At 42.4% G+C, this 16944-nt stretch overlaps 1 protein-coding gene across 2 annotated transcripts in view; it reads left to right on the top strand.

The window, feature by feature from the left end:
• AKAP4 (A-kinase anchoring protein 4) overlaps positions 1–7464 on the top strand; it is an 8969-nt gene extending 1505 nt beyond the window's left edge. For both annotated transcript variants that reach the window (XM_046672742.1, XM_046672741.1), the window contains 4 exons: positions 804–854; positions 1397–1498; positions 4421–6559; positions 7151–7464. In XM_046672742.1, the coding sequence (XP_046528698.1) occupies positions 804–854; positions 1397–1498; positions 4421–6559; positions 7151–7306 (2448 nt within the window). In that variant the 3' untranslated portion in view covers positions 7307–7464. The remainder of the gene's footprint in view (positions 1–803; positions 855–1396; positions 1499–4420; positions 6560–7150) is intronic.
• Positions 7465–16944: the final 9480 nt, after the last annotated feature.

A 16944-nucleotide genomic window follows, 5' to 3' on the forward strand; every position in this document is an offset into this window, starting at 1 on the left:
CCTGAGGGGAGGGAGGAGTGGTGGTTGCTGAGCTACCAGGCCCTATTACCTAACACCTCTGAAGTCATAATAATGTTGCCTAGCTACCGGTAAGTTACACTAAAGTGGGGCTCCCTTAGGAGGGCAAAATACTTCATGCTGTTTCCCAAATTTCAAGTGATTTGCCTAGTATTTCACACTTTTATCATGTTCAATGCCACTTATACTATTATTTACTCAATATGTATTTCTGCAATGTCTTTAAAATTGACTTACATTTAAAAATTGCCGTCACCCTAAGCAATATTATCCATAATATCACAGGTTTGATGTTCTAATATGTATTTTTCCTAATACACAACAAAAAATGCACCTATTAAACACAGAAATGCTTATCCATGTACCACCTAAAATCTTCTATAGCATCAATAGTAAAATACCACATTTGGGGAACACTAGTGTAGTTGAAAATGTTCTAAACTGGGAGCCAGGAGAATCAAGTTCTAATACATTTCACTTTTGAGTTTGTGTCAGCCTTCTCAATAAATGTAGACATTGTGTTTTGAGCCTCTCCCTAACAGGTAGGTATCCTCATTTAGGAAACGTAGTAATGCAAAGATTCTGTCTGCCTAATGATAATCATTATATTAACGTTGATTGAGTGCTTGCTATGTATAGACGCTCTGCTAAAAGCTTCACATGTACTATCTCACTCAATCCTCAGGAGAACACTGTAAGGTAGGTGCTATTATCTTCTCCCAGAAATGGAAATTACAGCCTTTTCTCTAGAGTTTTTCTAAATTCACCCCCCTAATTCGATGCAGATATGCTTTGTCGATGTGTCTACCTTGACAGCAGAAGATAAAGATTCCAAGGTGGGTATTCTCTGCTCCTCTCAGAATTGGGATGGGTGGGAAACCGCTGAGAAGGCTTATCAGTGACAGCATGAGGAAAGGGAAAGGTTGTGGCAGAGGATAGAAAGATGGAGGGGACTCAGGTGGAAAGCCATCATTCTCATGAGCCCAGGATCCCTGGTTCAGAATTTACTGTCACTCTAGATACGAAATCTCATTTTAAACTCTGTTTAAGTTGCTGGTAGGGCTGAAAGAATGCAAGATAGCATGTCAGAAAAGTGAAAAAAAAAACCCTGTTCAAAAGGTTGATGATTAATGGATATGGTTCCTAAGACTGATGGCTTTGTGAATACCTCCCAGGGGTGGGGGGAGTAGTAATTTATGGGAGGAACTTTATCTCATTCTTCAGAGATTAGCTAGCACTACAAGCCTACTTCTCCTTCAGAAAGAAAAGTGACAATAAGAGACATGACACTTATGCTTTGAAGTAGTAGCCTACGGGGCAGCTTGGGGATGTCTCAAAAAGCAACTGTTCATAAGAATCTCACCCCTTAATTCCATAGGATGCTGGTGGTTCCAATTCAGACGGTGGCTTAAACCTGGAGAATCTGAAAGAAAAAGAGATTATTGTGATCAAGGATACTGAAAAGCAAGACCAGTCTAAGGTATACTTAGCCTCTGAGTCCACCGTTTCTAATTCTCAGAGCCCAATGCTGAGTCTGAGGACTCTGGTACAGAGATAGTAAGAGAACTACTGTCAAACAGGCCCATAAATTTGAATATTATGACATTCTAGAGAACACAAGCTTAAGTTCAGAGTCACGGTAAGTTCAATGCCCAGGTATCTAACAACGGCACTAATCACAGAGGCTCGGATGCCTTTCTTGATTTCAGGTACCTACTTCAAACAGAATCTTGCTATTCTCATCCTAACAAACATATGGGCTTATAAGCAAGATCCTGTGCAATGTTCTTTGCTGGCTTGTAGTCGATTTCTGTGCCCTACATTGCCCAGCGTTCGACAATGAAGAACGAAGATATGGAGCAGAGAGGATCCACGATGACCAAGAGCTGTGGTTGCCTGGTCCCCACCCTGTTGTCTAAGAGATTACCCAGGCTGTCGGGTAGCATAAAGTTAGAAGCAATTAGACTTGCACACCACTGTCACATACAGAATCTTTTTGCTTTTGTGTAAATATCCTAAATTATATCTGTTAGGCCTCTAGTTTGGGGTGGGCATTAGAGCACATGTCAAGTCACCCTCACAGCCCTATAAGCCTAGAGTGGCCGGTATTGGAACAGTATATTCAGCTTTAGCACAAAGGAGTCAACTATTTCTTGTTCTGTGTCCCTAGGCTCACGTTATAACCAGAAACATCATTTCTGGCCCCAGACACCTTTGGAGTGATGAGAGCGGCCTCTGAGGAAGGAAAAACCAGTTACAAAATATTCTCCAAAGGGTTTTGGGTTCAGTTGGGGGTAGCCAACTCCATTTTGGAGTCTTAAGAAAGGGATAAATTACACCTTGTGTTTATTTTTAAAGAGCAGCCCATATTTCCTACACACAATGCAGATCTCCTTGATTGTAACTTAAGCCCATTTGCAAAAAGTTGACTTTATCATGACCTCACATTTCCAGGAATTCAGCGAAAAGAGAAGAGATGAAGCAATGGAAGGGGCAAAGAGGGCAATGGTACTTAGCACTGAGTGGAAGATGTGGAAGATGTGCACGACACAAATACGCATATCTAGACATGGGCATACACAGTCACAAGCATGTATATTCTCTCTATATATGATATATATACATATATATTATATACAATGTATATGTATGTATGTATATGTACACATATGTACATATGTACATATACATTATATATACATATATAATATGTGTGTGTACACACACATATAAATTTACACAAAGTGACACACACATTGATATATACATTTATATACGTTAAAAAAATGATTTATGGGGCTGGCCCCATGGCTGAGTGGTTAAGTTTGCACGCTCCGCCTTCAGCGGCCTGGAGTTTCACCGGTTTGGATCCTGGGTGTGGACATGGCACCACTCATCAAGCCACGTTGAGGCGGTGTCCCACATGCCACAACTAGAAGGACCCACAACTGAAATATACAACTACGTACTGGGGGGATAGGGGGAGAAAAAGCAGGGGGGAAAAAAAAGATTGGCAACAGTTGTTAGCTCAGGTGCCAATCTTTAAAAACAAAATGACTTATACAAGCAATGACACACACAGGCCTGGCTACATGTGACACTGACAAATACATACAAGCATGGATATAACAAACATATATATTGACCTATTCATAAATAATGACTTACACATGTATACAAAGATATACAGTTATACAGAGTCAGATGCATTGACATGCCCACATGTGACACACATAAACGTGGATATATAAATCCATGCACACCATGTATAAACATAATCTCACACATGTTAACACACACAAGCCTTAATCAAAACATAGTGACCATACAGACTCAGGTTTTGGAATACACATTTATAAATATACCTCATGTCGATAACACGCATACAAACTCAAAGTGACAGATATTCATTAACTCATGTTTGTATGCATTGATACACACAATGAGATAAATGCAATGACATCCCCTCTCATGTATTCACACACATACTCAAATGTCAGCGTGTGTGCAACACTGACACACATTCTCAAGCAGTGACATAGCATCTTATAAATATAGCATAAATTGATACCCTATCTATTGACATACACAGTCTTTATACAATCACCTATTTGTACATGTTCATATTTTAACATACACACTTATAAATATATTATACATTATACATTAATTAGACATTAATATATTAATAAGTATGTATGTTAATTTATGCTTTAACATATATAAATATATTTATAGCTGCATGATACGTGATATTGGATTTATATCATAAACATATATGCAGATCACTCAAATCAATACTTGCTCATTTATATATTCAGAGACACACTGACATACACACTCAGTTTTACATTCACATGTGTATAAAATATACACACTAACATGCATGTTGGCCTGTACAGTAGACATATACAATGGGTATTGATGTCAACACATTATTACACGGGCTTCCACATAGTCAGTCACACATGTGCATTGACATACATATATGCATGCACATACACACAGGCACATTTTCACATACTAACAATACAGACTGACATTCTCACAACTATTGAGATGTTCACACTCATGAATTGCTATATTGGTGTGCATATACACACACAACAGACTCTGACACATTTTTGACACATATTGAGATAAGCACAAATACTCAGATAAAACTGACAAATATATTGATAACACGTGTGTAAAGTGTACAAATATATATATTCTGAGCTTTTGTTGCTGCCACTTGTGCTTGAAAGTGTATTAATGGGTATAATTGTGTGTTATGTTCCCATGAAAATCCTAAAGGTCAAATCCCTAATCTGTGCTATTTAGAAGATGTATCTTCTAAATAAAATAAGGAAAAGAAGTAGCCTACCCAGACTCTTATGGATAGGTGTTCTTCTTTTTCTAGACGGAGGGATCTGTGTGCCTTTTCAAACAAACTCCCTCTGATCACATATGTGTCTTCAACTGTCTTCTCAATGATCTCCAGAAGTATGCTTTGGGTTTCCAACATGCACTGAGCCCCTCAGCCTCTAGCTGTAAGCATAAAGTAGGAGAAACAGAGGGTAAATTCCATAAATTACCCTCTGGGAACTGCTACAGAGTCTATGCTGATCAGCTGAACATGGATTATGTGACCAACGGACCTCAAAGCCGACATCTAGAAATGACAGCAGCCAAAAACACCAACAATAACCAGAGCCCTTCCACTCCCTCACCCAAATCTCCTAACACTCAGAGGGCAGTTATCTCTCCTGGTGGCGAATGTTCCATGGACGACCTTTCATTCTATATCAACCGACTATCTTCTTTGGTAATCCAGATGGCCAGTAAAGAAATCAAGGAGAAGTTGGAACGTAGAAACAAATGCTTTCATTATTCAATCTATCCACCTCCTGGGGACAAAGGGAAGAACAGCCCCCACAGTGCTTTGAGCAAGATCGCTTCTGAAATGGCCCATGATGCTGTAGAAGTGACCTCTGCAGAAATGCGGGGCACTGGGGAGGACAGCAGAGATGGCGGGCGGAAAACCTTTATGTATAGTGAGTTATCCAACAAGAGCAAGAGCGGAGACAAACAGATGTTCCAAAGAGATAGCAAGGAATTCGTAGACTCCATTAGCAAAGGACTCATGGTTTACGCAAATCAAGTGGCTTCTGACATGATGTTCTCCGTTATGAAGACCTTGAAAGTGCATAGCTCTGGGAAGCCGATCCCAGCCTGTGTGGTGCTGAAGAGAGTGTTGTTAAAACACACCAAGGAAATTGTGTCCGATTTGATTGATTCCTGCATGAAGAACCTACATAACATCACTGGGGTCCTGATGACTGACTCAGACTTTGTCTCAGCTGTCAAGAGAAATCTTTTCAACCACGGGAAACAAAATGCGGCAGATATCATGGAGGCCATGCTGAAGCGCCTGGTCGGTGCCCTACTTGGCGAGAAGAAGGAGACTAAATCACAGAGTGTCTCGTATGCATCCTTGAAAGCTGGGTCCCAAGATCCCAAGTGCAAGAACCAAAGTCTCGAATTCTCAGCCATGAAAGCTGAAATGAAGGGGAAGGACCAGGGCAAAATGAGACCAGAGCAGTGCAAGTCCTTGACCAGTGCTGAGAAAGTCGGTGAACACATCCTTAAGGAGAGCCTGACCATGTGGAATCAAAAGCAGGGAAACCAAGGCAAGATGACTGGCAAAGCATGTGCCAATAGAGAGGAAAAAAGAGAAAAGATCAGCCCTTCCACAGATTCACTCGCGAAGGACTTGATTGTCTCCGCTCTTATGCTGATCCAGTACCATTTGACCCAGCAGGCCAAGGGCAAAGATCTATATGAAGAAGACTGTCCTGGTTCTTCCACAAGCTACACAGCTCAGAGTGCCCAATACGAAAAGTGTGGAAGTGGCCAAACTGCCAAGGCTCTTTCAATGAAACATCTAGAGTCTCGTGGAGCTCCTGGACCCTCCACCTCTCTAAAGGAGAATCAACATGTGAACTGCCAGAAGCTGGATATGTCAAACATTGTTCTGACGCTGATTCAGAAACTGCTTGGTGAGAGCTCGTTCAACTGTGATGATATATCTGAAGGTGAGAACAAGCATTCTGAGCCCAGTACAAACAAAGGAACTTCCATGTTCAAGAGGCCTGACAGAGGGGAAGAACAATGCCAGGAGAATCAAGAACTTGACTTTGCCAGTGGGCTGAAGCAAGTGAACCGGCAATTTATAGATCAACTTGTGGAATCGGTGATGAAGCTGTGCCTTATCATGGCTAAGTACGGCAACAATGGGGCAGCCCTTGCTGAGTTGGAAGAACAAGCAGCCTCGGTGAACAACGCCAATTACCAGGCCAGTGGCTCCAGACGTAGTCAGAGTGGTGTGATGCCACAGAACTATCAAGACTCTTCTGGGCCCCAAGTCATCATCAATAATCATTGCTCAACAAGTAGCTTGCAGAAGCAGCTCCAGGCGGTCCTTCAGTGGATTGCGGCCTCCCAATTTAACATCCCTACGCTCTACTTCATGGGAGATGATGATGGACAACTGGAGAAGGTAAGCAATGCCACAAGACATAAGAAGAAAGAGGGTTGGAATGGGGAGGGACAGTGAGGCAGAATTGTACTTAGAGCCCAAGAGCAGTCCACACACACACATACACACACACACAACCCACAGCTGCATTTCCTACATTAGATGAATTCCAGAGAAATAAATAAATAAAATACTGAACCAAACTATTTTCAGTTCAGGACCTGAGCCAGGCAATCCTCCCTACTTCCAGTCTCATAGTTTTTTAGGGAGACAGGAGAACAGCAACCCCTAACCTTGACCTAGTAATCGGCACAGACTAACTGAAGGATCCAGCACCTGGTGAGAAGTACTTAGTGAACACAATTGATTCCAGAGTTTGTTTTTTGAAGCTCAAAAAGAAAGTAACTTTGGCATTTTGATCTATGTCATTAGAGGAGGGTCAAGGAAAAAGGAAAGCCATGTCAGCAGTCTCCAGTCCTGGATCTGCGGCAGGCTTTACTCTAATCCTAGAATCATGGATAGGAAGGTGGGTGAGGGGTAGTTCACTTTATCCATCTGGGTCCCTTCTCTAAAAGCATCATGTGACTCAAGCTATTTCTGCTCTCTCCACAGCTTCCCAAAGTTTCGGCTAAGGCAGCAGAGAAGGGCTACAGCGTGGGAAATCTTCTTCAGGAGGTCATGAAGTTTGCCAAGGAACAACAACTGGATGAAGCCGTGGGAAACGTGGCCAGAAAACAACTGCTAGACTGGCTGCTCACTAACCTGTGAGCTAACAACTCCTTCCACTCCTCTTAATTTACTACCCCCAGCAGCATTCCCTCCCAGCCGGAGCACCCCTACCATGAGGCCAGTGAACTGCGTGCTACACGACTGTGTTTCCCAATACATCTGAGCAGTTGGGCTGTGCAAATACAGGGTGTCCAATGAGCTGGGCAAAAGCATGAATAAAAAAATGAAAAAAAATGTGACTGTTTTCTTGATCAGACATATCTGAGTCAAAGGAGAGGAACTTGTCCAATTCCAAGGACAGGTGATACAATGTCAGACTTGTGTTCAGATCTTACCCTGGGTTTTTGCTGAGTACCCAAGAGACAGGGATATAACCCATGTCCAGGTCCCTAAATAACCTGATTTGCCCAAATAATCTCAGTTCACAATCTATTTCGAGTTTTGCCACCAGTGGCCTCCCTGTTTCTCCCAGAATTGCCCACCTAACTTGATAATCCCTCTTCTAATCCCAAGGATGCCGCTTTCTTGGTCTCTGTTAAGAGTTTTCAGGGGCCCGGCCCTGTGGCTGAGTGGTTAAGTGCGCGCGCTCCGCTGCAGCAGCCCAGGGTTTCGCCGGTTGGGATCCTGGGTGCGAACATGGCACCGCTCGTCAGGCCACGTTGAGGCGGTGTCCCACATGCCACAACCAGAAGGACCCACAACTAAAATATACAACTATGTACTGGGGGGATTGGGGGAGAAAAAGAAAAAAAAAGATTGGCAACAGTTGTTAGCTCAGGTGCCAATCTTTAAAAGAAAAAAAAGAGTTTTCAGATGGGCTGGCTTAGAGGAAAAACAAACTGAAGAAAGTATGCTATCCGTGGACATTGCCCCCTCTTGCCACATACACACCCCTAGTGTTCACTGCACATGGCTAAATAGTATCCAGAACTACAGTGGGATCTGATCCTCCCCCATGTGTGAATAAAACTTCCTTAAAAGTCATTTGCGGGGCCAGCCAGGTGGCACAGAGGTTAAGTTCACACGTTCTGCTTCGGTGGCCTGGGGTTCGCGATTCGGATCCCAGGTGCGGACATGGTACCGCTTGGCAAGCCATGCTGTGGCAGGCGTCCCACATATAAAGTAGAGGAAGATGCGCACGGATGTTAGCTCAGGGCCAGTCTTCCTCAGCAAAAAGAGGAGGACTGGCAGCAGTTAGCTCAGGGATAATCTTCCTCAAAAAAAAAAAAAAAGTCATTTCCTTCAATTGATATTTCCTTGTCTTCCATCAGTCTGAGACAAAAATTTTCCAAGAATGGTAAATTCCTCATGGTTGCTGTATATGAATCCCAATGTCTCCTTTAAGACTTTCACTAAGTTCTGAGATTTGTTATATGCTTCTCAAAAGTCAATCACAATGCTAGAATTCATTGCCAATCAGATCAAGGTAGTGGTTTCAACCATGTGGTTCTCTTTTAGTTAGTTTGCTGTGGCGTACCCTAGCACCTTTGAGGTGCCCATGGCTTGGTAGAACAAGCACAGGATGTGGCATTCTTCCGGACTCAAAAGTCAAAACTTCTGCCTCTTACTAGTTGCATGGCCTTATGAAGTCACCTAGACTCTGAGCCAGTTTCTTTATCTGTAAAATGTAGCCAAAAATTACTTTTACTGTTTAGAGGTTAGAGGAATGGATGCCACAATGCTTTGCACAAGGTGAATCTTGTTACAAATGTAAATATGTGAAAGAAGTTGTACTTCTCAAAGCCCATCCTAATACAGTTGCAAGTGTTCTTGATACATTTCCAAACTGAAAGCAAGATTCTCTGAGTATGGGACCCAGAGAGGCACTTTTGGCAGGAGGTAAGAGGTGCAGAGGCAAACTTTGCCAACTTCTCCACAATGCCTGGACCAGTCAGAAGGCAGGGCTCTTCAAAGCAGGGCCTTTAAAACTCCCAGCCCAGAGGAAAGCTAATCAAACCTTTTCCAGTCACACCCCACCCCAAGAAAATCTTTGGAGCTGAGCCACCACAGATCCTTCTTTTTGTCCTTGAAGAAAATCCTTAATAAACAAATCCTGGGACCAGGGCTGCATTTCTGATGACTCACTCCTCTCTGAGCACAGCTGGGTCCCATAGTAGTTTACTTCCTTGATTAAATTGGCTCTTGACTTGCTCCTGATTTTTATTATGAGGCCGCCTTGGGGATTCCTTGGAATGTGGAAATAGAGCAAAGGAAGTTATATGTTGTGTTAAATGAAGGGGTTGGGGCAAAATGGTCTCTAAGAGCCTTTCCAGTTCTGACATTTGAGTCTAAGAAAGAGTTTCTTTTCCATAATTTCTCAGGCAAACTTGTGTGGATGAGGTAAGCTCAGGGTGAGGAAACTTGATTTTTGCCAGAGCTAACTGACAGACTCCAGCAGAGAAAGGAATGCTTTGGGCCACGAAGGGCCCTGACAAGGATCTGGAGGAGCTCCACAGTCCTTGGGGTTTATTCCTGGAGGGTGAGACCCTGGCCTTTCATCTCTCTAAATGAAGAAGTGATCCCAGGCATCCTATTAGCAATGTGGCCATGCTCAGTGCCAGCAGCTGGAAATGGACAAGGACTTTTGCTGAGCTTAGAGCCCTATATGTAGTAGGAAAGGGATGACAGGAGTAGAAGGAGAAGGAAAACATGATTATCTCCTGGCAGACGATATAATTGGTTTGATGTCTCTGAGAGTTTTAGTCTCTCTGAACTTTAGGCCTCCATTTCAAAAGAAAGCTGTGAGCAGAACTCCTCTGGCAGATTACTGCAGGACCAGGGCTAGGCTGAGGCGAGAGGCACTTGCCTCAGGGGCAAAATTTAAGGGGGCACCAAAAAACTCAGTAACCAAGGTAAATAGTATTTTAATGCACTATTGAAAAAACCCCGAATATTAATACCAAAAAATCCATGATGAACAAAATATCAAAGATTCTATTACAAATGATCAGTAACAGTGCCATGCCAAACCATAATGGAGTGTGAGGCAAAGGAAAAATTGGTAAGACTGGTTTTACGGGAGTAACACTTTATGGGGGATTGCCAAGGCAGCATTTAGAGAATGTATTGCCCTGAAAGCCTATATCAGGACAAAAAAATAACAGTGAATTAAGTCCCTGCCTAAAGAACTTAGGAAGGGAACAAATCACCAATCAAACAAGTTTAAGAAAGGGGAAATCAAATTTGGAACAAGGAAAAAAAACCAGAAAATGAAATTTCACTTAAACTTAAAAAAAATCAGGGCTGAGGAGAGGGATGTTTCAACATTTTCTCTCTCAACATAAGAGTACATCTTTCCAAACAAAAGCTCATATTAGGCTAATTCTGGCTAAAAACAGGAACAACACAGGATTGCCCCTGTTAAAATTCTTCTTTAAAATAGTTCCAATAATGAAAGAAGAGAAGGAAGTAAAAAGTAGAAATATAGAAGTAGAAATAAAAATGCCACTTTTGCAAATGATATATTTGTACATCCATGAAAGTCAAATCCCCAAATACCAGAGGTGATGAATGAGTTTTGCAACGGTATAGAAGATACTTATGAGCTGTAAGAATTTGCCATCAACTAAAACAGTTCCAGCTCCTTTCTCTCCAGTGACTCAAAGACACGTAAAAAGCCCAGCAGTTCCCCTGCACTAAAATCTCTGTGGTGTCAGAACATGAAGTAAAATCTAAGAGAATCTGTTGAATTTCTATATCCCAGAGCCACCCAGCCAGAAAGAGGAGAGTCTAATTATCATCGTGACAATAATATTTAACACTTGGGTATTAAGGAAGGCAAGAAATGACATTTATAGAGCACTTACTGAGTGCCAGAAACTACTAGGTACTTTAATTCTTTCAAAAACCTCATGAGATGGTTTGTTATTAGCTGTTTTTACAGATGAGAAATTAGAGGCTCGGGTATACAGAACTTTTCAAGGTCATAAGATCAGTAAGTGGGACAGTTGGGATTCAAATCCAGGTTTGCCTCACGTCAAATACGATGCTCTTTCCATTCTATCACAGTGTCTTCTTATTAATTGAGAATCTGTGTTTATTAAAAAAAAAACTATAAAACATGAATAGAAAAATAAAGGAAAACATAAATAGAAAAATAGACCATGCTCCTGACTAATAAAACTATATAAAATAACTAATTCAACATGTAGGTCTCATCTAACGCCAATTTAAATCTTTATGGGATAGTCTCAAAGTATCTCCCCCAAGATATTTATTAAATGCAAAGAGAAAAATAGTAACTTTACAATGGATAAGCCCATCAGTCACACCTTAATTATGTCATCAGGGTTATCATCAGTATAGACATATTGGTGTCATGTACCTCCTGATGTGATGTCAAGAGAAGGGCACATCACCTCTGTGGCATTCTTGCCAAAAATCCATAATCCCAGTCTAATCATGAGAAACTATTAGATAAACCTAAACTGACAGACATTGCACAAAATACCTGACCAAAGTTCTAAGGGAACATTTTAGAGTTATGAAATGTTGACTGTGTATCTTGATAGGGGAGGCATTTAATATATGTGTAGACATTTCTCAAGACTCATCAAACTGTACACTTCTGATTAGCGAATATTATTCTATCTAAATTATATCTCAATAAAGTTCATCTTAAAATATATTTAAACTTAATACCTGTAGGAAAAAAAATTCCCCTCCCACTGTTGACAAGTTTCTTTGCTATTCTGCCTCTTTCCAGAAAATCTCCAATTTAGCAAGTCTTTCTGATTTCGGGCTCTGAGCCACCCTTAACTTGTGGCCCTCCCTCCTGCTCCTTCTACTTGTCTGGAGTGGCCCAGGACAGGCCCTGGGAAGCTCCCTCTTTATGAGAACTTCCCTCCCAGATCCCAGCTACAAATCCAAAGTGAGGTTTCCAGCTCAACTCCTTCTTGTCATGAAAGTCTCCTCCTCAGGAAAGCCTTCCTTCCCTATCCTATCTCCTACAGTTACTTTTCATTACACCACCCTGTTTTATTTTCATCACACGGATATAGCATTTTTATTATTATTTACTTGCTTATTGACTGTCTCCTCCCACTAGAATGGTAACTCCAGGAGCACAGGGACCTGTCTTGTTCCCTACTGTATCTTGGTGCCCAGCACAGCGCCTGTGCATAGTAGCCATTAAATAAATGTTTATCTAATGAATAACGATTCACCTATTTCAGTGTTCCCTGGTGGGGAAAAATAACATTAAATGGGGAAACAGAAAATTCATCACTAACCACGGCCACTCAATATAGCCAACTGTCAGTTTCCTCACCTCAAAAAGCTAATCAAGACCTTTCATATCTACCTCTCTGGAGGTGCTATGCAGATCAAAGAGGCAAGCAAGGTGAAAATGTTTGAAATGTGCCTAAATGTGCCCATTAAAGCTTCAATGCAAAATAATAATAATAATAATAAAGTCTAACATTTACTGAGCTTTTACTATGTGCCAGGCATTCTTCTAATGCTTTCTACTATTAGGTCCTTAATCCTCCCAACAACCCTATGAGGCAGGTACTATTATCATCCCATTTTGCAGATGAGGCAACTGAGGCCCACGGGTGCTGAGTAACTTGCTCAAGTTCATATAGTTAGGAAGTGGTAAAGTTGGGATTCAAACACAGTCCTGGCTCCAAAGTTTCATACTGTACTGCTTCATAGAATATAAGGACCTTGTCCATAATGTCATATGTCAGGATGAGTCCTGGCACAGTGCGGGTAATACTGACAGAAGGAAGTAGGCACATATAAGATGTGACAGGAACCTTGGGAGTGGGGTGGATAGTTGACTGGGAGGAATCCTGGCTGGTGGATAGGCAGAGATTTCCAAAGGGTATTGCAGGCATAGGCCAAGGGCCGGAAGAGCCGAAAGCTGCCCCAAGCAGCAGGCATCTCAATAAGCAAGCAGAGACAGCTCCTGGGATTCACGGAGCAGGCAATATCCCCAAGTGCAAGCATAATTGATGGTCAAAAGGCATCCTAGAAGAACAAACTGGTAATTTGCATTTGCTCACAGTGCCCAGGGCCACTACTGCTGGGGGGTGCCAGGCAATCAGAGAGAAAGAACAATGTCAGACAAGCTGGCACATGTGCTCCCTGGTAGGGAATAAGGGCGGTCCATGATGGTGTCCAGTTAGTGCTCCTGAGAGCCAGACTGCATGAGGCAGGGGGAGAAAAGAGTTATGAGACACTTGGGGTGCTCAGGGCATTTACCAATCACTATGAAAGTATTTGGATATTTTAACAGCCAGTAGGGCTATACCAGTGTCTAAAGCTGGAATGCCAGCCCTAGGTTGGAAATTCGTTACTTTCTCCCATGTTCCTCAAGCCTCAGGGTCTGGCTAAAACCTGAATTCGAGGTAACATCTGAGGTGAATCCAGCTGAGGGAAGGGTGGGAGGGAGGGAACCCATAAGTTGCTCCTTCTGACTCACACAACTCTATCCTAGCTTTGATCACACTGTATTATAATGTCCTGTTTACATGTCTGTCTTTCCTGTGGACTATAAGTAGCATGGAATAAATGGATATGAAGGGCCTCCCACCTACTGGGCAGCCCATCAATCAATGTTTGCTGAATAACAGCTAACATGTATAGTGTGCTGACTTTGTGCCAGGCCTCTCATCCGGTCCTCACAGCACGCCTGTTGGTAGCCCCATTTTGCAACTGAAGAAATGAAGGCAGAGAGGATCAGAAACTCGCCAATATCTGGGATTAAGCCTTGGCAACCTGATTCTGGAGTCTGTACTCTTAACTACTATGCTTGATCTGGTGGCTGGGGGTGCTCATACATGTACAAAAGTTCAGAGATGAATAAAGCATGGCCTGTTTAAGAACTGGAGAGACATACAATAGCTGGAGTGTAGAGAGTGTGAAGGGGAAGTAATGGGTGGCAAAGCTAGAAAAGTCAGCTGCCATCAGATTGTGAAGGACCTTGTATATCATAGTTAAAATTTTGGACTCACTTCTAAGGTCAGTGAAAAACCATTTGAGCCCAGCAGTTTCAGGGTGAGATTTGTGTTCTGGAACGCTCACTCGGTCTGCTGTGGGAAGGATGGACTGGAGGCAGCGTTGTGCCGCTCAACTGTTATTTACTTCCTTTGTTTATTTTTGTTCCTTTCCTTCCCTTCATTTTTCATTTTTAAAATGCCAGTCTCACTGGACTTTACTGAAGGTTAAGAGGATTTATCCACATCTGGGCCAACACATCTCTTGAGGGGCAGGTGGGGGAGGTAAAGGGTGCCCCTTATGACTGGCTGGAAATCCCCAGGAGCCAACTGGTGAAGGGGAGAGTAGTAGGTTTTCCCCTTCCTTTCCTGACGCTGCACTTTGTCTCACAGCCTGTATTTGGCACTCTCACTCCCACCAGATGCTAGGAGTAGTAGACTTCAGATCCTGTGCTCCCCCCACCCCCAAATGACAAATAGGTATATTTTCTCTGACCCTGAAGTGGTTTCACACGACAGCTCCCAGAAACTATAAATCCTGTCCCAGAACTTGGCAGGAGGGAGAAGCAAAGGCAAACACCCAGACCTGCTAAACTGCCTCTTGGGAGTCTGATAGCATCTGTCTCCTAGAGACCTTGCTTTTGGAAAAGAAATTTCTCCTGTCTGAGATTTCAGGTGCCTTTGTCACTCAGCCCTGTGGTACAGACTGTCGGCTGAAGGGAAGAAGAGGCTTACCAGGAAAATCTCTTCTGGCACCAAATGGTCCACTTTCAAACTGACATGGTAACTTGGTTCTCCTCATCCTGATGCAACCTCTAGACCGAGCACACCTAGAATGACTTTTGTCATGTATCTCTATCCTCCTTCAAATATACTCTTGAGGTTTCCATCCTACTTCCCTGGCCCTTCCTTCTCATTCTGTAACAAAATCCCCTTTCTCTGCCCACGTGACAAATTTTAGAGTACCCCAGGATCTAGCCTCAGCTCACTGCTCTTCTCACCACCCCCACTCCCTAGCTGCACCTGCTTTGCAAAGGGTTGGAGGAAGGCCCAGCTGAAACATTGCCAAAGAGAACTAGTGCCAGAGTTTGGGTCCTGAAGGAAACAAAGAACCAGAGGAGGCAGAGCTGGGTCTGAGATGAAGTTCTCACAGTGGTGCTTCTTCACTGAAGGTCCTGGAACTTTTTACATTGCAGATTACCAGGCCCTACCTAAGGAAAGTCTGCATTCCTTAGTTTTGGGCTGCAGCACAGGCACATGTATTTCGAAAAATCTTCTCCAAGTGATATTCTATTACCCCTTTATATTTTGAAAAAATTAAAACCTACATAAAATTGTAAGATTAGTACAATGAATATCCATATACCCTTTATGAAGTCTCACCAGTTATTAATACTCTGCCATCTACCTTTATCTATCCATCTAGTACACAACTGACTAAAATTTTGTATATATAATAATTATTAAAATAATAATTATTTTGCTAAACCATTTGAAAAGTAATTGCAAACATCATGATATTTAACCCTAAATACCTCAGTGTGTATCTCCTAGGAACAAGGACATTCTTCCACATACAATTCATATTCATTTTTTCTTAAATATCCCAATAATGGCCTCTATAGCCATTCCTCCCTACCCCATCCAAAATTCATATATTGCATTTAGTTATCCTTTAGTCTTCTGTGATCTAGAATAGTTCCCCAGCCTTTCTGCTGGTCTTTCATGACACCGACATTTTTTGAGCCCAGGCCAGCAGTTTTGCAGAATACCTGAGAGATTTTGATCCATAGCCAAGGCTGGGAACAGCTTAAAGAGTACTTTACTTTGGAGAGATCATAACCAGTCAATGAACTAAAAGGCAGGCCTAAGGCCAAAATGGAGGGTTAGGAACTGCATGAAAACTAGAAGGAGGTCAGGAGTGAAGTGAGGAAGGGTGGTGGCTGGGCAGGTTGGATGGCTGAAAAATATAAGGTCACAACAGCTATTCTTCCTATGGTTACAAATACTCAAATACACCCAGCAGTGATTCCACGGTGATTTCTTCTGTCTTCTCACCTGTCTCCTGCGCCCCAGGTGCTTATTTTGAACTGTCTTTGGGACACGAACATTTATTGAACATATGCTATGTGTCAGGCACTGTTCTAAGTACATTACATGTATTACCTAATTTAACCTTTACCACAACAAACTCTCCAGGAGGCAGGAATTATGATTGTCCCTGTTTGATGGGTGAGCAAAGTGAAGTACAGAGAGGTGGTAACTTGCTCAGGGTCACACAGCTAGTAAGAGGGGTACCAGAATTTGAACCCAGGCAGTTCTAGCTCCAGAGCTCTCAGTCTTTTTTTATTTTTTAAATTATTATTCAATAAAATTGACTTTTTTTCTTTTGGTTTACAGTTCTATGAATTTTGACACATGTATAGACTCATGCAACCACCGCCACACTCAGGATACAGAACAATTCCATCACTCCAATAAACTTCCTTCCTGCTATCCCTTTAAGAGGCAGCACCCCGCCCCCGCCCCCGCCCACCGACACCCCTCCCCGCCCCCGCCCCCACCACCAGTGGAGAATGTTGCTATTTTTGTTTCGTTCCTTCTGCAGGCCATTCCCAAAGTCAGTTTGTCATTTGGGTTCTTTAAGTTTTGCAGTTAACTGTTTTTTCCCTTGTATTTGCCAACCAGTAGTCAGTTGGATCCTCGGGGAGGACCGTTTAGTTCAGTTCTCAGTCT

Source organism: Equus quagga, chromosome 10, assembly GCF_021613505.1.
Source record: "Equus quagga isolate Etosha38 chromosome 10, UCLA_HA_Equagga_1.0, whole genome shotgun sequence".
NCBI lineage: Eukaryota > Metazoa > Chordata > Mammalia > Perissodactyla > Equidae > Equus > Equus quagga.